We start from the raw sequence: 22,706 nt of genomic DNA on the forward strand, positions 1-22,706 counted from the left end.
GTGCTATAAGTGGATTTGCTAGCTGCAGAGAGAGTAGAAAGTAAAAGTGGGGCTAGAGGAAATACGTCCAAAGAAGAAATCTTGCCATGGCAGACATTCGCCTCTACCATGCAGTGAACACCTTGTGCATAATTTGCCAAAGTGTTATGAAAGGGATTTCTGCGTGTAATCATCTGAAGATCTACACCTTTTCCGCTGTTTGAAGTCAGGTGTGCGTGTGAACTGTCAAGTCCCAGTTGACTTATGGCAACCCTGTGAGGTTTCGAGGCAAGAGGCATTCAGATGTGGTTTGCCATATTTTAAATGGGGTACTATACATAAAATCTGGAATACAGCAAAATGAAAAATTAGCAACAGCACTGATGAGGAAGGACTAGAATGTCTCTCCTGTACAACCTTCTGCCATTCAATGGGGTTGGGGAAGAATTTAGCTTTTCAGGGTCTGAAGCAGGGGTCTGCAGCCTGTGGCTTTCCAGATATTTATGGACTACAAATCCCATCAGCCCCTGTCAGCATGGCCAATTGGGATTTGTAGCCCACAAACATCTGGAGAGCCACAGGTTGCAGACCCCTGGTCTAAAGCTTTAGGTCTGCAAAAACAAAAACAAAAAAAGATTAAAGGCATGTGAACAACTCATGTAACAGCAGATGCCACAGCCAGGGCAACTGTGCCTTCTCACAACTATTTAGCGATGTATGCACAAATATGGAGAAGTGTTCTATTATATTTATGTCAGAATTCAATTTCTCTGTCCACAGAAAATCGATTACTGTACTGCAAGATTTTGTGAGCACAGAATACATGCAGTTCTCAAAACATCCTTATTTTAAGGATGCAGGAAGGAAGAATCCTGTTAGCAATCAGGCTCTACTCCAAATTTCCTTTTAAAGATGTAAGCCAAAGAACTAGATAGCTCCACCTCCCGGACACACCCAGAAAGTTTACCACTGAGGCAGGCAGAGAAACTGAGGCAGGTAGAGGTCAAGCCAGCCTTTGCAGATGCTGTGATCTCCAGCAACAGAAACAGAGACTGCAGTAGACTGTAACCTTCAAGGTCAGGCTGGCTCTCTGCCCTTAGCAGTTCTTGCATGCACATGCTCACCAATCCAGAAACGAAGGGGCCTAAACTGTATGCTCCCAACTTAGTTGCAGCTGTCCAAGTAATCGAAGCCGTAAGACAAAAGTTGTTGAATTCAGCAATGGGTTATCCATGCCTCTGGGGCCCCTAACCAACACCTAACTGCTGAGCACTGTGGGCCAAACTAGAGCAGACAGAGGCAGAGGCACTGCTGCTAAAAGCATGGTGAGGAAGGAGCATAATTTCCCCAGGTCCCAGTTTATTAGTTCATCTAGTAATACTCCTTCATACAAAAAGTGGCAGATTTATAGAAAGCTGGTTGTCATGGACAATTGTAGCCTAGCCTCCTTACATGCTAGTTTGCTAGTTTTCTTTGGGTTGGAAAATTTTGTATGGAGGAGTAATTCTATCATAAAATCCCATTCCATCTCCAACCTTGTGGTATAAATTGCACACAGGTTCACTACTTCATCTGCTGTTTGTAAGAACTAGGTCCAAGAATGGGCAGAAGGTACAACCAGACACTCAACCGTCACTCCTGTCTTCTGCCAAAATCTGTTGCTCACCGCCGGCAATTATAGTCAGTAATATTCACCCACCCAAGAACAGCTCAGCTGCTGTCACATCTTTAAACTTTTTTATTATTAAAAAACAGACTACAGTTTGTGTTTAAATATATAGCCATCGAAGAAACACTGCTACACAGCTCCAAGCCCTTTCCTGGGTGACCCTTTCCTGGGTGACATCGGCAACTTCCCAGACTTTCAGCAAAAGGCTGCTTTAGTGGAGCAGCATGGCACCACCGCCAAGCAAAGGAAGCAGGCTTGGAGCTCAAGCAAGAAACACCAACATACAACATGCCTCCTGCACCAGAAAGGGAAAGCAAGGGCTCCCGGCTATTGGGAGGAGGGGGCAGTGTGTGAAATCTGTGCTTAGGACAAATCACAAAGGCAGGCAAGCGCCACACTCAGTGTCATGAGGCTGCCTGTTTCCAAAGTGCAGACTCTTAAGAGAAAAGCTGTTTTTAACAGCTATTCCCCTCCACCCTTTTGAAAAGGGAAGGGCAGGAGATGCAGCAGAGAAAGAAAACACTGGCCAACAGAACAGCCTTGCTAACAGGCTTCCAGAAAGGTATTCCCCATTGACTAAAAAAGCCCTATACTGTAGCCCTATATAGGCTATACAGGAAGCCATCTGATACAAAGCAGAAGGGCGCTGAATGTCTCAGCAATCAATGCATCCTTCAAAGCCGATAAAAAACTGGAGCCTTCAGGAAAGGCTCCCAAATGTGTCTGGAATCATTTTAGCAGCCTTTATGCTGAGCGAGCAGCGCTTTCACCTTGGTGAATGAACTCCTGGAAGGGCAGACAACCATAAACCTCAGCTGTAGTCACTTTTGTGATAATGTATAGAACACCAGCAATCACACCTGTGATGCGACCCTTCAATGCTTTCTTTAAGCAGAAGAAGGCAAACAGGTTTCCAGTGCTGCCCCCCTCCACTATACTCTGCAGTCTCTGGAAAATAAATAAAAAGGTGACTGGTTTCAGAGAGCACAGCACCATTCTAGCCAGAGGGGAATGCCACTGTCACAGGCAGATCTTGGCTTTGCACTGCACCCATTAAGATGCACATTGAGGGGAGGAGGGGAAAAAATCTGCTTCTACGATAAAAATCAATACATTTGCAATTCAAAGCCAGTCTTTCAGAAGTATTTAAAACTGCACACTTTTAAGCAGCAGCAACAGTCTTCCTCAACAAGCGTTACAAGAGGAAGTAAATAACAATGCTGGTGGGGCAGTGCACAATCCAGCTCTTTTCTCCCCGCCAGCATAATGGATATGCTATTCCAATTTGCTAAAGCAACCCTTGACCTTTGCCAGTTAAAAGACTGAAAGAAAGGAAGCCCCTTAGGGTTTCAAAAGGAAAAAAAGGGAAGCTAGCAGGACGGACCAACCTAAGGAATTTATTCTGGTTGCAGGGAGACAAGGCTTCTTCCCACTTCCACCCACATGCCATCTCTTCCCAAACCTCCCCTCCACAAGGCAAGTCTGATTGCTAGAGCAAGGCCTGAGGATACTGCTCCGGCCAGGATGCAACACAGGGCACGACTGGCTCAGCCAGGAGTGTAAAAAGTGAACACAAAGAAAAGGGCAGATAGTATAGAGCTATTTTGCAATTAAAGTGCAACAGCAAGGTAGGGGAAGGGGGCACTTCCAGATCAAAATGAATTTGTAGTTTCCAGATTGCATAAAGAGACTTGGCCAGCCTCGCTCATGGTTCAGGACAGGCAAGAGCAGACCACACAGTCCAGCTCGTGTCACAATTAAAACTACTGTATGGAGGAAATGAAGTTGAGGGCATAAAATGATTAGGAAGGAAAGCTGGGGTTGGGGCTTTAGTCTGCAGAAGCTTTGCGTATGACGGGTGGGGGGGGGGACCCGGTTGTGCCCCCTTCCACTCCAACAAAAGTGCTTTTTGAAGCATCAGCTTAAAAACCCTGCCTCTTCTGTTCCAAGTTTCCGACTTCCATTCCCAAACCTGTATCTCCATCCCAACTAGCCTCTCTCCCTGTTCAATAAAAACATTTTTTTTCAAAAGTTCTTCACATTTAAAAAATTTCCCACTCCCACCTCTATCCAGTAAAACAGCTTTACCTTCCTACAGGGTGTGTAGGGATGAGCAGCGGGTACATTTAGCTGAGAATGCAGCGTGCAGGGGAAAAACAGAGGACCAAGAGACAAAGACAACTGCAGCAGCAGACCAAATGACTGCATCATCACTAGGAAGCTTGGGCCGGACACTGGCGCCCTGTTGGGAAGGCCGACATTAGGAGGTGGACACAATATTCCAAACATAACACTGTGAATGTGGATGGTTCCCCATCCCCCAGTCAGCACTGATCAAACTCTGCTGGGCATCCATTCATCCATCCTTCCAGCTACAGAAAACCAGGAATGCAGCAGGACCTAGGAGCTGGACGACATTTCCTCTTCAGGGGGGCTAGAGGACTGCACTGGAGCACCTGACTCTTCGGCAAGGCCTAGCTCTGTATCCATCTGTTCCAGCTCCCTCTGATCAAGCAGCTCGAAGTCGTCAGCTTCTTCCTCCTCTTCTGGCAGAGAGGCTGCCCCCACCTCCTCGCTTTCAGACAACTGGGCTTGGAAGCTCAGTCTCTCCTCGGGCTCAGAGGGCAGGAACTCAGACAGAGAAGGCCCCTCGCTCTCCTCGGAGGAGCGAAGCAGAGCTGACAAGGTGTTCTGTACCACTGTGCTGATGGCTGTGGTGACTATCTCTTGGCTGAGCGAATCAATGTGCAGCCCCAGGCCCTGCGCAGAGACAGTCTGGGGCTCTGCAATGCCTCCCACCATTGCCTGCCCATTTCCATTGAAGTGTGTATTTACAAAGTGCAGGGGCGAGGCCAGGCACAAGATAGATGTGTCCGAGCTCCCAACTGCTGCAGCTTCTTCCTCAGCAGAGTCCAGCTGATCGGCAGCTTGGGCAGGCACTGCAAAGCTGTCTTCCTCACTAGGTGGTTGCAAGTCTCTGGAATGGAATTCTTCCACAGAGGGGAACTCTGCCAGGTCCTTAGAGAAGGCCTCTTCTGGCTCACTGGGCAGGCTCTGCTGATCCAGATCTGGAAAGCACACCAGACATTAGCAAGGAAACAACCTCCAACATGCTGGAAGGTCCTCTTCTGGTCATTCCCCCTGCCCCCTCCATATGCATGCACGCACACACACCAACACACACACCATGATCCCATTCTAGTTTACCTCTGCCTTTCATTCTCCATTAACACAAAGAAAGTTGGCCTTATTTTTTCTTACCCTCTTTTGAAGGCCCTGCAAGATAAAGCACTCCCCAAAACCAGTCAATCACTGTATGCTACAAAATACAAGCCCAGCTTGAAATTGCCAAACACCCTGATGACCCTCCTGCAGCCTGGCTTACTAACTCTGCCTCCCTTGGTAGGACACAGTTACCAGCTCTACTTCATATGTCATCATGTGGCACTGGACAGTGATGAATTAGGAATGGAGAAGCCTGGGTTCAAATTTCCACTGCCATGAAGTTCACTGGATGACTTGGGAGAGTCAGCCTAACCTACCTCACAGGGTTGTTAGGAAGATAAAATGGGAAGGGAAGGGCTGCATACATGATTCTGAGCTCCTAGGAGGAAGGGAGGGATAAAAATGAGATAAATTATTCTCACCTACACCAACCTAGTATCAAAATGGCAAAGAGACTGGCCTACCAATCAAAACCCCTGATCTGAATCGCCCTTTCCAAGAATTCACTAGTTGGTCTTGGACATGCTATTTTCTCCCAGACTGAGCATCGACTACTCATTGCAGTATGGAAATACTATTTCCTTACAAAACATGTTAATGCTCTACATGCAGACATTACCTGTAGTCATTCAACCAGCTCCTCCAGTGAGGCTCTGCCAGTGAACACCTGGCAGTCGGTTGCTGCTGGTGTATAAGGCACCACATTACTACTACCTAATGCACCTCTATTTAGTACTGGTGTGCTAGCGGCTGTACAGAACACAGTCCGTTTCTTCTTCAAATGTTTACAGTTTGTTTCTATGTTGGGTTTCCAGGACAGAAGATGGAAGGAAGACATGGCAGCTTGAAATATTAACAGATGTACAATAAATCAGGTAGCAACAAGCTGGTATATAAAAATAAGGCTAAGATGATTTTTTTTGCTTTAAAAAGGGCCTTCTTGGCTCAAGAATATGCAAGCAGCTATATCACCTTCTGTCCTAAATTGTTGCAACACAGTAAGGATTACCTGAAGAACTGAAAATAGTCAGACAACTGTGGCAGCAACTGTCCTGAACTGAATTTCCATTCTCTCTTCCAGCCCAAGAGGTACTGGGTCTTTGACGCTAGAAGACTGCATCCTTCGTGCTCTAGTTCCAAACTTTCCAGTGCCCCACAAAAGAACCCAATTAAAACCCTATCACACAGGATGACTCTTGAGTTAAGAGACATTTACGTTTTTGGCAGTAAGAAAAAAAGCACCTTCAGACACATCAGTCAGCTGTGGTGTGGTTGCTCTGGAGACAGTGAAGCCTCCGCTCTCCAGGATGGAAGCTTCCTCATCTGAAAGTTCAGAGTCTGTAATTGCCAGGGCCAGTGCTGTCTTCTTCACATCTACCTGCATGCAGGGGAGACACAGGGAAAATATTCTTCCAAGTTCCCTGGGGGTTGTGGCAAAAAATGCCAAGGAAAAGCATTCTAACTTGAACCCACTCCTGAACAGCAACTTGCTAGAGCCACACAGTTCCCCGTTGCAAAGGCAGAATACACCAGGCCCTGCAAACAAGCCCTTCATCTCAGGATCATCTGGGGGAAGACATAGTTCATGGGACTGAAGCTCCAGCTCATCATGTGTCCCTGCTGTTGCCCTTACCACTGGAGAATAACCAGACAGTTCTGCTTCACTCTCACTTTCTGTCTCAGCCATTGGCTCACTGCCAGCTTCCGGTTCATTCTTTCCTTGACGTTCTGTGGGGGAGGGAAAAGAAGAAATGCTTTATGCGGCAGCAGTGGGGTTAGTCTTCTGGAGAGAGTGCCTGGAGAAGGGCTTATTAGAAGTACCATGAGGCTGGCACTCTCTGATGGCAACTGTCTCAGTGCAGCTCAATGTCCATCCAGCCCCCTACCACCACCATCCACCAGGCCTCTTTATGCCATTCTTACTTGCCGAGCTCCTCCCCACAACTTCCAAGAAGGAGAAAGCCACAGACTTACTTTTCTTTTCATGTTTGAGATGCAAAGTCTCCACCTTCATGCTGTAGTCCAGTTTCATCAGGATGGGCTCCAAACGTGTATACATTCTCTGAATAAGCTCGTGATACACCACCAGAGGCCACAACAAGATGCTGAGCACTGGAGAGATGAAAAAAGCCCAGAGAATGTTAGAAAGACATCAGCCTTGTGGCAAAAGATGATCAGCATGGTTTTTAACTTCAAGGCTGCTTCCACCCACACACACACACAGTGGTTCCCACTGCCCAGCCCCCCAGCTACTTGTTAGGCTGAGTAACTTGCCAAGCCACCCAAACTGTCAAACAGCATTCTGGAAACAACAGCAGTCAAAACATAAAACAAAAAAGCACCCCCTGGCCTGGACAGTCTAAAGTTCAGTTCAGGTATCATGAACCAACTGGAGCTTTTTCGCAAAAAGCATGAACTTGTCAGGCTCGTGCCTGCCCATTCTCACTCTTCCCGTTGCACAGTATGCCAAGACTGAAGAAAAATTGTTTAAAAGTTTTTAGTTATCCATACAGGAGCCTTAGATTTGGGTTATATCATTCCCAGTAATACGGATTCTTAACCACAGTTTAGCAATGGTGTTAAAGCTTTAACCCCTTCATTACTACATCTTCAGAGCAGGGTTGTTGTTTTTTACATACGCTATCAACGTGTCGTTTCATGGAGAAACAGAAAGGGAATTGTGTTATATGCTTTTATTTCTTTCACGCAAATCTGATACAGAAAATTTCTGGACACAATCCTAGCAGTGTATAAAAGAACTTTGTCAAATCAAATATTTAGTTAACAGAGACAAAGAAGGGTCCAGTGGTACTCACAGACAATGTAGGAGATCATGATTCCTGGAACATAGTGTCCTACCACAGCTAAGCTCAAGCATCCTGAGCAGACCCTGGCACAGAACTGTAAGAATAAGGCAACAGGGACAGAAGAGAAACAAATGCTCAGTAAGATGAGGCATTCTTAGGATACCCAGAACAGAAAACTCAGCAATGGTTTATATTGGAGATGCTTTCACATCTCCAGAACTGAGTTTAAGCAACAACTGTACTTTATCCTTATTGTTATTTTATGTGCTTTATGGGTACATTGCACCCAATCTGTTGATTACCAGTCCGTTAAAATGCAATGTTGCTGGGCAACATGTCCAACAAACCTCGAGGAAGGTAATTAAAATTAAGAAGTTGAACAAACACAGATGGGAGGGGAGAGAACAGCAAACCAACAACCCAGAAGTAACCGCCAAATGGATAACTCCACAATCGAAATAGCCCAAATGGCAGTTTGATGGTACTCTCAGCACTTAGAAAGGCATCTTCTCCAAGATTCTTGCCAACAGAAGTGACGGAGATTTGCCTATAGGTAAAGAGTAGTAAAAAAAACCTGTGCATATCTTTCAAAAGTCTACCTGCACATTTGGCTTCTAATATATATTGGGTAAGGCAAAGTTCATTCCTCCAAGAACAGGCTGTGATCAGTCTGTAGAGAAGACTTTACAAGCCCTGTTCAAACATGCATCAGATTCTATAGCAAAGAAACCCAAACCTCCAAATAAGGATGAAAGTACAAGTCACTGTAGAGCTGTGGATGGGCTAGTAGCCGTGGGTCTGCTGTATCTGTTCTGGATGCTTTCTTGAGAAATATACTGAGAACAGCTGAAGCAGTTTGTATCTTTTTCTAGGGTGAACTCTTTGGTCCAGCATCAGTCTCCATATTTTATTTCTACAGTGTTACAAGATCACAACTGTACATCAGGATCACTATTTGAGGCACTGTTGTTGCACTGTGTGTAAACACAGTTGCAGAATACATGTTTTTTATCCTTACACAGAAGTAACAACTCTGCAGGAAAAATCGCCAAGGCAAAGAATCCTGAATGCTTACAGCAAGTACACATTATCTAACTTTCTCTTTTGTGCCACACCCCAAAAAGAGAACACGGGGAATATTTTCTCTGAAACAGCCACATTCTTTTCCTGAGGGAATCCCTATAGATTTCCAGCTTACCTTGGCAGGATTTTGCCTCTTGTACTGTAATAGCTCCTGCAAATATAGCCTGAATGTAATCCAGCTCTCAGCCAGGCAATGACAGAGCTCTGGGACACTCAGCAAGTGAGGCTGTGCTCCTGCCATCTCACTGTAACTACGGAAACAAAAAATAGTGTTAATGGAACATGTTCAGAAGGGGCCCTGCTGTACTATGGCTAGAAGCAAAGACACTCCATTTCCATAATATCCAATTAAGACTCACAGGGAGGGATCTCAGCAGCAATGTTATCTAATAGTTGCATTGCACTCTGCCTGCAAACTATTTTCTATGTTATGGTACATCATGGCTTAGGTAGGGTTCTGTTTTATTTGTCTGCATTAATTCTGTGATCTTAATTCTACTGTGTTTATGGGCTATCTTAAGTTTGAAGCTCCACTCTGCCATAAAGCTTCTGCGTGGCCTTGGGTCGGTCACTCAACATAACCTACCTCACAGGATTGTTGTTAGGCTGATAAAATGGAGGAGGGGTACATGATGGTGTAAGCTCTTTTGGCCCTCACTGGAGAGAAAAGGACGGTCTAAATATCTTATTAAATAAAAAATAAATATGGAAGTACGGAGCCATTTTGAGTGAGCTGGGGGTACAAGGGCAGCAGGAGAAAGCTCCCTGAAAACTAAAGCAGAAACAAGCCTACCTGTCTCCTCCAGGCTCCTCCAAGGGCTGTGCTGTAGGAGAAAAACAAAGACCATCCTTCAGCCAACTGATAAAGGAAACGTGATAGTTGTAATGCTCAGAGTATATATTACTAGAAGTCTGGGCTGGCAACTGTTCTGTGTGTACACACCAGGAAGAGCAACAGAGTCTTGGCTTTGCAGCTGTAGACAGCACAAGGGCTGTGAGAAAAGGTAAGCCATTCTTTGAAAAGTGTCTGAAGCATTACTTCAATGTCAAGAAAAGCCCACACACTTATGTACCATCAGCCACAGACAAACTGAATAAGTGTACACTAAATAAGAGTTTCAATATTTTGAGACAGATTTCAAACACAGCAAAGGCCAGTTTGGCTGATGCTCAGCTATCTGCTAGCTGAGGGCCAGAGGATCACATGCTAAGTGTAAAAGCAAAATCTTCACTGGCTTTTCCATAAGCAACTACCAAGCAGCGAGGAGCTGGCAAATCTACAAGACACAACAGGGCTTTGGGCAGAGTTTGTTTTTGATACAATTGTTTTTTAATGGCATGTATCCAGCTCTTGTAGTTGACACAACATGAAAATATTACAGGGTATACGGAAAGCTCTAGTACACCGAAATGAGTTTCTATGACCTATACTTCTACAATCTCAGGTCTCTCCTATCCAGATACTTCACCAGATGCGTCTCATTTTACCAAACCATTCAAAGAGGTGATGATTCTGTAAAAAAGACTTGAACTGATTCAGATATATTCCAGAACTGGGAAAGTTCTGTTAAATAAATTTGTATATTTACCGTCAAATCCAAATCTAGGTGCAGGACTGCAAGAGTGTTCTAGCTGCATAAACTGGATGGCTCAACCCAGATTATGAGTAAACCCTGGCTTTGCAAAATCAATCAGAGAAATACCATAAAGAGTGCTTTGCAGTTTGAATCTGCATTTTGCCAATTTTCAATATGACTAAATTGAGAATTCCGAGCCCTTCAGATTTTATTATCTGATGACATGGCAAACAACATTTCATTGGTTGCACACTGTACCTACAAACTACAGGGCAAACCAACTTAATGCTCCTCTCTTGGCCAAAGATACGGAGCTGACAGGCTGATAAATAGTGCACTGGAGCAGTGAAAAGAAATCTTGTTAAGTCCATGACCCAGATTCCAGGCAATCAGGTCTGACGCAGGCAGCCAACCACAGACTCTTTCTGCCAACATGAACTGTGGTGGGCATTCAGGAATTGCAGCAACCACCACTTACACAAGACACCTTGAGTTCATTATGTCAATTTGAAGAGATACAACTTTTTATGTAGCAGTTTGGCTATCATGGCAGTTTGCTACAGCTACTAACTCATTGGCTTATGATTCCCTGGTGTAGAGTGTTGCTTAATTTCTTTCACAGGCTATAAGAAGAAACCTAGCAGCATTAGCAAGGTCCAGCAAGTAAATGCACTTTTGGCCCCTTCATATACAAGGGGGTGACCTTTCATATTTGATAAAACTACTAGGTTAAGTCATGCAAGCCACATCACATAATATGACTAGAATCTAACCTAGATGGTGAAGGCAAGAATGCAGTTTCTATTTTGAACTTAGTTTTGGAACAGCCCAACAGTCTGCCTCTCTGTTGATTTAAAATTTAAAAAAGCTAGAGGGTATTTTCCTTTAGCAGGTCAGTTAATGGAGTTTGGAGAGGGACCTGTACTAAATTCTCAGAGAAATCCTGAAAAATTATCCAAGGCCACTGTGGCTGACCAATTGTTTTGTGTGTTGAAGCATCACTGCAACTCTGCTTGCAACTGACAACTGAATGGAGCATCCTCAGCTCAGGTAATTGTAAACATGAATTCAAGGCCTCCAGATCATATCAGGGACACAACTGCTCTAGAAGGCAGTTCTTTAATGCAGGCAGGCTAAAGCAAAGGTTCATGGTGAAGAACAGAAGAGAACCATTGGTGCCTTTGCATTGTTGTGTAGCATGCGGTTGCCAAATGTGGTAACAGTGACACATGGAAAATAGAATCCCTCTGATAGCAGCCAGAAGCGTAGCTGGACAGTAGAGACTCATTGGCCAAGAGTAAACAAAGTGTACCCATAGTACTGCCAATAAAAGATCAGATTAGTAAGGCTACATTGTTTCCTAAGTACTGCTTGACCCAAGGCATCTGATGTCTCCCCTTTTAAGTCATTCTTAGACATAATAGTGTTCAGGGTATGACAGCCATGCTCACAAAGCCAAAAATTCACTCTCTAAAAGATCTTGTGCTTAGCTTCTTCTCTGCACAATCAATTTTCAGAAACACACTGCTGAGTGGCATCACATCCACTGTTTGGGGAAGGTTTCTCCTCACCCTGCAACCTCATAAGCTTCTTACAGTCAGGCCTCCGTCATGATTGTCTGGTTCTCAACAAATACCCAGAGGCTTCATTAAAGACTATTCTACGACAGCTACAACAGCAGGCAAACATACAGCATCTGCATGGTGAGCTCACCAAGAGCATATTTTGAGGAGGGTATGAAAGAGAAGGGGTGATAGACCTAGATTACATTGCTGTTCAGTTCTCAAACATTCATAATAGCAACCCAATTAATCCACCATCTGTTAAGATGCGGATGCAATCATTTTCATTGTCCTTATAAACTGCTTCAAAAGTTATTATTCATACAGAAGTCATTACACTTCATCTTGCTTCAGTCACACAAGGTTTCCCACTCAGCTCTCTTCTGCTTGCATAAGCCAGCTCTAACATACAGATGCACCATTAGCCTAGTTCTATAAAATCGTCCTTCTTCAAGATACAAGACTATATCAAAGTTAAGATGACGTGGAATAGGCATACAAATTCTGCCTGGTTTCCAGTGCCTTTAGGATTGGATAGTGAAGGAGTGCACCACTTTGTATAGAACAGAGGTGTCAACTGGCCATGTTGGCAAGGACTGATGGGAATTGTAGTCCATGAACACCTGGGGCACCAGAGTTGAACACCTCTGGTATAGAACAAAAGGGATGGGGGACCTGAACAATCTCCTAAAGCAGCAAAGATTAGCCAATTGCCTCTAGTAGGGAGTATTTTGGTTCTCAGCAGTTTCCCATACAAACTGGCTACAGCAGTGCAAACCAGCAAAAATTCACTGGTTCTCTATTTAAAAGAGGCAAATTTTGGCTATAAACCATCTTAAGGGGCCAACAGCTGTTTACCCAGTAGGCAGTTATCCACCAATCAATGTGGCAGTTCCAAGGTAGGAGGAAACAGTATCCCATTTTTGTAAATGGCTTGATTGGTTGAGTGATGTCTCTCCCGAGTGGGCAGACAGCTATGGACTGTACTAGTAACAGAATGAGAATCAACAGCATGAGAAGCAACAAAAACTGTTCTTGCTCAGACGACATACAGTATTTCTCTTATTTGCGTAACTATCAGTACCCACACTTACCTGAGAAATCCAGCAGGAAACGAGGCTTCCATCTCTCCAATAACAGAAAACCAATGAGGGCAACACTCAGGAGGAACAGTGGACGCAGTGAAGTAGAAGAAAACAACCTGGAATATCATAGGGACAGAAACCTGCATTAACTGGAGGCTACTGGCAAGGAATCATAACTCACCTTAATGATTAAGCTGCCTTTGATGATGGCTCAGAAACTTTAGCTGGTTTAGCAATATGACTGACAAACTGAGAACTGAGAATTGCTGTAGGGAACATGCTTCCACAACTGTGAAAGAATTTCACTGGCTTATTTGTTTATTGGGGTTTTATCCCACTCCCCCTGACACAATAGGCTCAGAGCTGTTTCCAACATTGTTCAATAAAATCTGTGTGATCTACTGTGATGACTAAAAACCCAACCAAGGGTGGAACAATTTAAACTTAAAACATCCCATTCACCCGCAACCTCCATACTACACAACCAACCCAAGAACAGTAGTGAAGGGAGGCCAGCCAAGATAGATCCCCATTCCTGCCTCAACTATTGGCTTGGCGGAACAGCTCCATCTTATAAACCAATTGGAACTGAAATTAATCCCACAGGGCCCTGGTCTCATTAGGCGATATGGTCCACAAGGCTCTGGCTCTAGTCAAGGATATTTTCAGGCCGGGAATCACCAGCAGATTATTGTTGGCAGAGCATAACCCACTTTGGGGGACATATTGAGAGAGGCAGTCCCACAGGTATGATAGTCCCAGACCTTTTAGGGCTTTACATATCAATACTAGGACCTTGAACCTGATTCAGTATTTCACCTGGAGCCAATGCTACTGATAGAGTACTGGTTTCCATGGAGTACCAGAAAGGATTCATGCAGCTGCATTTTGTATCAGCTGGAGTTTCCAGATTAGTTCCAAAGAGTAGTTCCTGCATAGAGTGAGTGATAGTAATCCATACTGGAGGTGATATTTATTCTGAATGGATCACCATGGCTAGGTCACAATGAGATGGGTAGGGTGCCAACTGCCTGACCTGGCTACTTTTGTGACCTGGGCCTCCACAGAAAGGGAGGCATCTAGGCTTTTGACTGACGGCTTGTCAACTGCACACCTCCTACAGCTGCATCCCACCTCCAAATCTCCCTGATCCAGCCACAGGACCTCTGCTTTTCCTGGATTTAATTTGCTTCTAGTTTGTTTTTGAGCAAACAGTGCAAAGTTAGCCTACAAAAGTCTAGGAAGGGGGGTACTGCTTGCTCCCAAATGCACCCAACTTCCAATTAAGCCTTTTGGCAGAAGCCATTTTTGAAGCACCTCTGCCTGTTGCGGCTAGGCTGGAAGTTACCGTTAGGCTATGGTGGCACTGCCATTAGGGAAGGAGTTCTACAGTAAGCTTGCCCAGTACCTACATGAACATTATGTAGGCATCTAGATGAAATCTGTCCTGCTTACCTGTGAGTAGCGCCATATACAGAGGCAAGCTCATCCACATTTTTGTAATTCCGTTTATGAAATTATTTTACTCATAACTCTTTCTAAAGCAAGTGCCTAGCCTTAGTGGTTGCAAAGACAGGTTTTTAAATGTCTGGTGCAGTCTCAGAACCCAAAGGGGAGAGACTGCTAAAGCTTCAGAGTACTGAACAGCTTCTTGCATCTCCTCATCAAAAATAAACTTTGTGAAGCAGGCACCATGCCTAGTATATATGTTTTATAGGATCCAGTGTTTCTTACTGCAGCATTTTGATTTTATTTTTTGCAAGGCCATTCTACAGGCCTAACAGATGCATGCTAGACATATTGAGCATATTAAGAATGTGTCAAATAGGAAGTTAGCCTTTTTGTATACCAATACTTTGATTAACCTGTTATACCTTAGTACAATCCCAGTTGAATTCTAAACCCCATTACTACTGGTTATAAAACATTCTGTATAATGTAACAAAACCTATTTATTTTAAATATACTGGGAAGGGTCCCAGGAGAGGCAGCATAGAAAGTTTCCAAATAAATACATAAATAAATGTTACCATTATTCCTATCCTACGAGGAAAACTAAGCTAAAAAATAGCAATTTTATAAAGTCGCAAGCATGTCTAAATCATTGGAAAGGTTTCAACTCTGTTGTTAGAAGTCCTAGCTAAGCTAAATTAGTGCTACAGCAATCTCTTGTAACAAATCCTGAAGAATATTTTAAGCAGTTATCTTTATATTTTCAAGGTCTAAGCTCAACATAATCCACAAGACCTCACTGTGAGCAAAATTTAAAGACTTTGTACAGTTATGGTTGAAAGATTTTCAGCCACCCAGTAATCGCTAGAGCAGGGGTGTCCAACTCTAGCACCCCAGATGGACTATGATTCCCATCAGTCCCTGCCAGCATGGCCAATAGTCCATGAACATCTGGGGCGCCAGAGTTGGACACCCATGCACTAGAGCCTTGTCATGAGGGGCACCAAAACTGCAATGCTACCAGTTTTCCAAGCCTGGGTACATCAGGCCTGGAGAACATACTTTATTTTTAAAATATGGACAAATCTTTCTAGCAGCATCATATTGGCATCTATACTATTGGAGTCCTCTATTGTTAGCTATTAATAACCAACAACACAGACATTGCAGTAGCATGACTGGAGATGTCAGAACAACATTTGCCATATAAAAGTATGCTGAACTTTCCATCCTTATTATAGATTTGGGTTTCTAAAATCGTATCTCCTAGACATGTACTGCTAATCCATGTACGGCTCCAGCGTCTGAATCTGCTTTGCTGACAGTCAGTTCATTGTCTGTAAGAGTAAACAGGATGTTTTCTCTTTCCAATATGCTGCTGGACTCTGCTACTTAGATTTGTCAAATGTTGCTGTGCCCACAACAGCAGGGTAATAAGCAGAAAAGAAGGAATGTGCTAACACCTCAATTTTCCACAACTACAGGCTTAACAGAGGCTCCACTGGCAAAGGGCAACAGGCAATTTGTATGGCTTACTCCTAGCTGGTACACTGCCAGTTACTAAGCTACCAAATCCAAACTGGGAATGTGTGTGAACCATGTGGCTCCTATTCAGTGAGTACACAATATCTAACTAGAAACACTCCTGGGCAAACCTCCAGTTATCTGCAGCTGCTAGTAGTAGCTCTCGTTTATCACAGGCCAAGTCCTGGAAGCACTCTTGGCACTACCCAAGCATCAGGAAGAGGTCTGTTTATACTTTGAGAGTAAAGCAGGAAGGTTACTTAAGGCTATACCAAGACCACTTCACATTTTACATCCTACTACACTCATTTTTAAATCAAGCTCAATTACTGTAGGACTTGTCTTCCCCAATGTAAAGACCTCTTTGGTCCACATGGGGCTGCTTACTCTGCACTTGCGATGGAGCAACAGACAATATCATTTATTGAGACAAATTTCAAGCAGGTGACACAGCTAACTTCCCAGGCAGCTTAATTTATGTCTTTCTGAAGGGGGCATATGCAGTGGTGGGATCCAAAAATTTTAGTAACAGGTTCCCATGGTGGTGGGATTCAAACTGTGGCGTAGCATCAATGGGGCTGGGCATGATGGGGGCGTGGCTGGGCATTCCTGGGCGGGGCATTCCTGGGTGGGGCTGTGGCAAGGGGCGCTTGGCAGCCGCTGTGCCGGTCCTTGGGCAGGAAACGAATGCACGCAGGCGCAGGCTGCCACGCACGCCGGTGCACCTCCTGCTAGACTGCTTCAAGTTCTGCACGCTACTGCTGAGAGGAGGGGCGTAACTAAGGCAAAAATCACGTGGCAAAATCACCAATTAGTAACCCCCTCTTGGCACACATAAATAATTAGTAACCTACTCTTGGGAACCTGGGAGAACCTGCTGGATCCCACCTCTGGGCATATGGCTCTGTTTTATAGCACGTACTTTTCATGCAGAATATCCCATGTTCAATCATTGGCATCTCTTTCCAACGTACTATTGGACTCCGCTACTTAAATTTGTTAAATGTTAGTGCCTACAACAGCAGCATAAGCAGAAAGGAAGGAGTGCGACCACAATTCACCACAACTTAAGAAGATTTCAGGGAGAAGGTCTTTGAAAAAGTTCTATTTACAACCTTGAAAAGCTGCTGCCAGTCACAACAGATGGCACTGGGCTAGTGATGTGGATCTTCTGGGGAAATTTCTGGGATTTCTGGAAAATCTTCCATCTGAAATTTAAATACCACCTTGAGCTGGGCTCTGGTAGGGGAGGGGTGGGTATTACCTCCAATAAATAATAATAGTACATAATTTGCATGTTATCAAAAGAAGGCAACAATACCACGAATAAGACTAGATCAGGTACAAGAACTGGGATTTGTCCATGCTTCATATCCCACATTTAGTCAATTTAACATGATTAATTTGCAACACAACAGCCCTGACAACTATAGATAAACAGAAACTATATTTATATATTCGGGTCAGAAAATTTTGCACAGAAATACAGCATTGGATAATTTCCTGGAAACTTTTCTGCCCCACTGTACGGGGCAGATGGACTAGTCAGGCCCTTTGTGCACTTTCTGTTTGCGGCACAGCTGTGTGCTTTGCAGTGGGGTCTCTCTGCATCTCTTAATTTACACATGGCAAGGTGCCCCATGCTTTCCCAAAGCCCAGCAGCCATTTTGCCTGCTCCCTGCTTCCAGGTCAGGAGGTTGTTTGCCGCCTGATTTGTGTGTGTGTGTGTTTAAAGATGCCATTTTCGCAATCTATTGTTCCTGAGATGGATCGAAAGTTTAAAGTTTTTTTTAAAAGAAGCCCTGTTGATCTCCCAGAAATGCTCGTGGATGAGAGGGTGAAACTGCTCCTGCGTGGGCAGGGGAAGGTTGGGAGGAGCAGAAAAGCTAAAGGAAGCAAAATGCATACTGGCCTGCTTCACTTTCCCTGCACAGGCAGGGAAAAATTGCACTTTGCCCGCTTTCACAAACTGTGAGCCTTCTCTGATCTGCAGTGCACTGAGTTCTAAAGAGAGGGACGTGCATAACTGAAAATCCAACCTGAAGGGAATGTACCCTCCATGAAAGGAGACCACAAGTGCGTAAATGGACTCAGTATAAGGAAGCTTTGTGTGACAAACAGATGTTCATATTAACAAGGGGGTGGTGATGAACATACATATTTTTCACATATTTTGGGTGAATTTCAACAATCACATACATAAGACTTTGCAAGCAGCTGATCCATTACTCCTGACCTACAGTTTGCTCTTGAGCTATAATTAAACCTCTAGGCATTACCCTAAATCTGTTTACATGAGACACTGAAAACTGCTGAAGTGTAGTAGAAGTGCATGCAGGACTGCATCTGCCTGCAACCAAAATACTTGAAACACAACATGTGTTTTTAGACCTTTTCAATCATCTTGCAAGGGGTCAGTGCTCAACCAATTCCACCCCAACTATACAAAGAAGCAAACATGCTTCCAATGTATTCCACTGTTAAGTTCAGGTCTCATTTTTACAGACATTTCTGATTCCAAATTTAATAGACTTGTTGTGCCTCAGAATGGAACGTTTACAGTGACCTGCTCTCATTTGAAAGTCTATAAAATGTTTCACATCCCCTTTATACTTTTATCACTTCTACACAGGAGTTTCGGGTTTGTTTGGAGGACAGCAATATCAAGTATGTACTGGAATTGTTCACCTACAACCATCCATTGCCTAAAGTTGACACTGTCAGTAATGAATAGAATTGTCAGAAAATCTAGCAGCTCTTTTCTGATGCTTGAGAAAGGCAAGAACACAAAACATAAATTACATGAAAGCCCATCTTGGTTATGTCTAAAGCTATGTGGCAAGTCATCCATACAATCCTACTCATACTCTACTCGCTAAGTTCGTAAAATCTAACCATAACAAACAGCAATTTATAATCAATGGGTAAGTCATCCATCATAGTGTTTACAGCTGCAAGTGTTCACAGCTGCAACTTTTACTAGAGTAGGTTCCAAGCTGCAGTTTGGATCATGTCAGATGATTATACATACCTACTCAAAATGTTCTGACTGGTCTTTCCTGTTCCAGGTCACCAATGAAAGGATGTCTCTACACAAGACAGTCTAGTACAGCCTTTGACCATTCCAGAAAATCATGCTAGCTTCATCATAATCAAGGAATCTCATCATTGATCTTTTTATATCAGATTGCCTAACTGCTTTATACACTCTAACCATGAACAAGACCTCTCCACATTCTCAAATGCTCATTCATGTGCAACAATTTTCTGGTTTTATATACACTGCATAGTTTCACCTGCAGTAGTGTCTTACTTCCAGGGGCTTCCATCATTTCTCCATAAATTTATCTCTCACTTGCAGCTACTACTTTCAACTTCAAATACCACGGCACTCCACCAGGTGGGAAATTCCACCCCACCCCCACAATGGAATTGCTCCCACCATAATTTCTGCTGATGAAAAGGGATGGGGAAAGTCTTCTATTTAAAAAGGCTGAGCTGTTGATCATGAGATTCACATAGAAAAAAGCCTTGTGGGAGGGTGGTGGGTAGTAAGGAGAATTAAGCCCCACTGGATCTATTTCCATCGTTCCGCCACTTGCCCATTTTCTACAATACATTACAATTCAAAACATATTTCCAAACATCTCAGGATGATGCATTTTTCCCACCCACTGAAATATGTGAACAATGTGCTGCACTACCCCATTCATTAGTTTCAACAGACTTAGGCTGGGGTAACTCTATCAGATTGTACTGCAAAACTCTCAGAGTGTCTGATTTGGAGGTCAGAGACATGAGTTCAAATCCTAGCTCTGGAATGAAGTCTGCTGGGCAGGATAGCAACTTATTACTTCTCACAGCTGACCTATCTCACTGCAATGGTGTGAAGACAATGGTAGGGAGCGGGACACACAACCCTCCTGGTATGCTACCCAGAGTACCCTGGTGAAGAAGCAAAGCTCATGTATGATAAATAAACTTTAATTACACAGGACTGTTTGTTCCAAAGTGAAGAATAGCCAATCCAGTACACAAAGAACATATTTCTTGTTTCAGAGGTTAGCTAAGTTTTTGGTTCAGCAACCTTAGCTGTGATCCTCAGATGCACAGCCCCAAGCTCAATTTCACATCACTTGTTGCCAGCTTTCCCTTCTGTTCCCTGAGATCTCCTCTCCATCGGAGGAAAAATATATTCAGCATGTTCATGGATATTTCCTCATAAGTCCCACCTATCTCAATTAGACTCAAGGAAGCACACAGAACAACGTAGTTTTACATTCCTAGGTAAAGTACAAGTCCCAGCCGCAAATACGTAATACATCCGCAAATACATAAATACATAATAAATACGTAATACGAGTCACTATTACGTTTGCAGTTGCTTGAATGCCAGAGATCCTTTGCAGCATGTTTCTTCTTATCACAGCAGAGTCTGCTAGCTAACAAAGCCCACATCAGCACCGCCAGGAGCACCACGACGGATTCCCTTGCCATCGGGACCAGCCCCTGCCTGCCCCCCACCCCCTTCCAGGACTGAGGGCTCTCATAAGACCACCGAGGCCTGCTTGACAACCACCACCCACCGCAGATCTCCCCCTCCATCATCTGCCTGCTCTCACCACAGCGCAACTCCCAGCGCGACGGCCCCGGCCAGGCTCTGCGGCGGCCTCTCCCAGACCAGCAGTCGCTGCACGGCAGCCAACGACGCCTCCCAGCCCCTCAGGCGTCGCCTCAGGTGGCCGGCCAACGCCAAGACCTCCTGCTCCTCCTCCTCCTCCGCTTCTACTCCGCAGCCACCGGGCCCGGCCGCCGCCGCCTCCTCCCCTGTCACCGGGACACCCGAACTGCCGCCGCTCGCCATCGCCTCAGCCAGCGATCAGGGACGGGGGGAGGGGGAGGAGGAGAAAGGAGCCCTGACAGCCGCGACCGGAAGAAGCCGCGCACCAACCTGCGCGTTCAGCCGAATCACGTGCGCTCCCCCAGCACGTGAAAAATGACGTAAGGCTCACTACGTCACCTGGTGTCTCTGGGTGCCTGTCGCGAGCGCAGGGGGAGACTTCCGCTCTTCGCATATTGGACGGTAGCAGTTGATCGACTGCCCTTACAAAAGGGGTTTCAAATCACACCCGGCCGTATTCAGTATTTTAAAAGCCTTATTCCCAATCAAGCTTTCGTGAGAGTGAAGCCCTAACCTTTTTTGCCCTGAAAGGACGTCATATTGAAATAATTTAGAGTGCTGTAGCTTTACAGTCCACTCGTGTTTCTCCCCTCGTCAAACCCCATCCTCCCCAGACCCCATCTCAGTTCTCCAGGTATTTCCCAAGCGGGAGTCTGCAGGTTTTTCCCAAGCCAAAGTCCTCTGTTTATGGTTTGCACTGCGTGCAGTGGTATAATTGTAGAATACATGTTATATAATGAATATTGTTCACTGGGGTAGTTAATTTTTAGTGTAGAACTTTGGTTATAAGCATGGATACCAACTCCCACTTGGGAAGTGCCTGAAGATTTGGGAGTGGAACCTGAGGAATATGGGGTTTGGAGAGGGAAGAGACCTCATCAAGGTATAATGTCAGAGTCTACCCTCCAAAGTTATCCAAGAGAACTGTTCTCTGTCAACTGGAGATTGGTTGTAGTACCAGGAGATCTCCAACCCCCACCAGGAGGCTGGCAACCCTAAAAAGGACATGTGTATTTTTAAAATCTAATGACACAAAGAAAGGGTGCTTTTGCAATACGCTGCCTACAATTATTTTGTTATGTGAGCACATGAATGTACCCATATGCATATTTGTGGTTCCAGTTATGCATTTGTGACACCTCAGAAGCCAAGAGTCTTACAGTGCCATCCAAAGCACAGTTGCATCCTTGTAAGTCTAATGGGCTTAAATGGATGTAACTCTGCTTAGGATGGCAGTTAGTGTGGCATAAACTTCTTGTGTCAGTTTAGATCTGTACAAGGCAATGTACAGTTTCAAATGGAGAGGGCCTTGGGTGGATCAAGTCATCCTCCAAGCAGCCTTCCTGCAGAAGGCCTTGCTTAGCAGGGCATAGGTGGAGAGTTGCAGATATGAATGTTCAAGGGATGAAGGGCTTCGTATGTACCTTGAACTGAGCTTGGGAATGGATGGGCAGCCAACGGAGTGACTGCAGAATATATATAATATGCAAACTCTGCTTAATTCCTGATAACTGAGCTGTGGCATTCTATACCAACTGGTGTCTCCAAGCTGATTTCAAGGGGAGATCTATGTAAAGTGCATAACAGTAACCTAATCTCAGTGTTACTGCAACACAGAACCAGGTGGTCTAGTCTGGTTAAGTTTATGCAGGATGCCATCTTCTAGATTAAACTGGAAAAAGATGTTCCTTCTCTTTCTTATTTAAATCCCATCAAAAATAGGAAGTGCAATGTTGTTTAAGGTCCCAGGCTTGTCAACCAGCACCACTTCCGTCTTGTCTAAGTTCACTTTCAACTAGTTTGCTTTCCACCATTTAACCACAGCCACTAATCACATTCAAAATGATTAAAAATGGCTAAAAGTTTCTTTCCAACTCGTTCAATCTATACATATATTTCAGGGGAGAGGACTGGTCTATTCCTACAGTGGAACTAGGAGTGGTAGTGACTCTAGGGGTCAGCAACCTTTAACACCCAAAGAGCCATTGGGACCCGTTTTCCACGGAAAAGAAAACACTTGGAGCCGCAAATACTTTTTGACATTTAAAATGAAGATAACACT

The 22,706-nt window shown here is 44.4% G+C and overlaps 1 protein-coding gene across 1 annotated transcript; it reads right to left on the reverse strand.

Annotated features, from left to right (window-relative positions):
* Positions 1–1,699: 1,699 nt before the first annotated feature.
* RETREG2 (reticulophagy regulator family member 2) lies at positions 1,700–20,871 on the reverse strand. Its single transcript, XM_048484756.1, has 9 exons — positions 20,586–20,871; positions 12,997–13,103; positions 9,557–9,587; positions 8,879–9,014; positions 7,690–7,774; positions 6,848–6,985; positions 6,507–6,601; positions 6,116–6,251; positions 1,700–4,716 (listed from the first exon to the last, which is right to left on the reverse strand). The coding sequence occupies exons 1-9, from the start codon at positions 20,825–20,827 to the stop codon at positions 4,049–4,051; spliced, it is 1,638 nt and encodes a 545-aa protein (XP_048340713.1). The 5' UTR covers positions 20,828–20,871; the 3' UTR covers positions 1,700–4,048.
* Between the last annotated feature and the right edge of the window lie 1,835 nt (positions 20,872–22,706).

The sequence above is a fragment of the Sphaerodactylus townsendi genome, linkage group LG02 (assembly GCF_021028975.2).
Source record: "Sphaerodactylus townsendi isolate TG3544 linkage group LG02, MPM_Stown_v2.3, whole genome shotgun sequence".
NCBI classification, from domain to species: domain Eukaryota; kingdom Metazoa; phylum Chordata; class Lepidosauria; order Squamata; family Sphaerodactylidae; genus Sphaerodactylus; species Sphaerodactylus townsendi.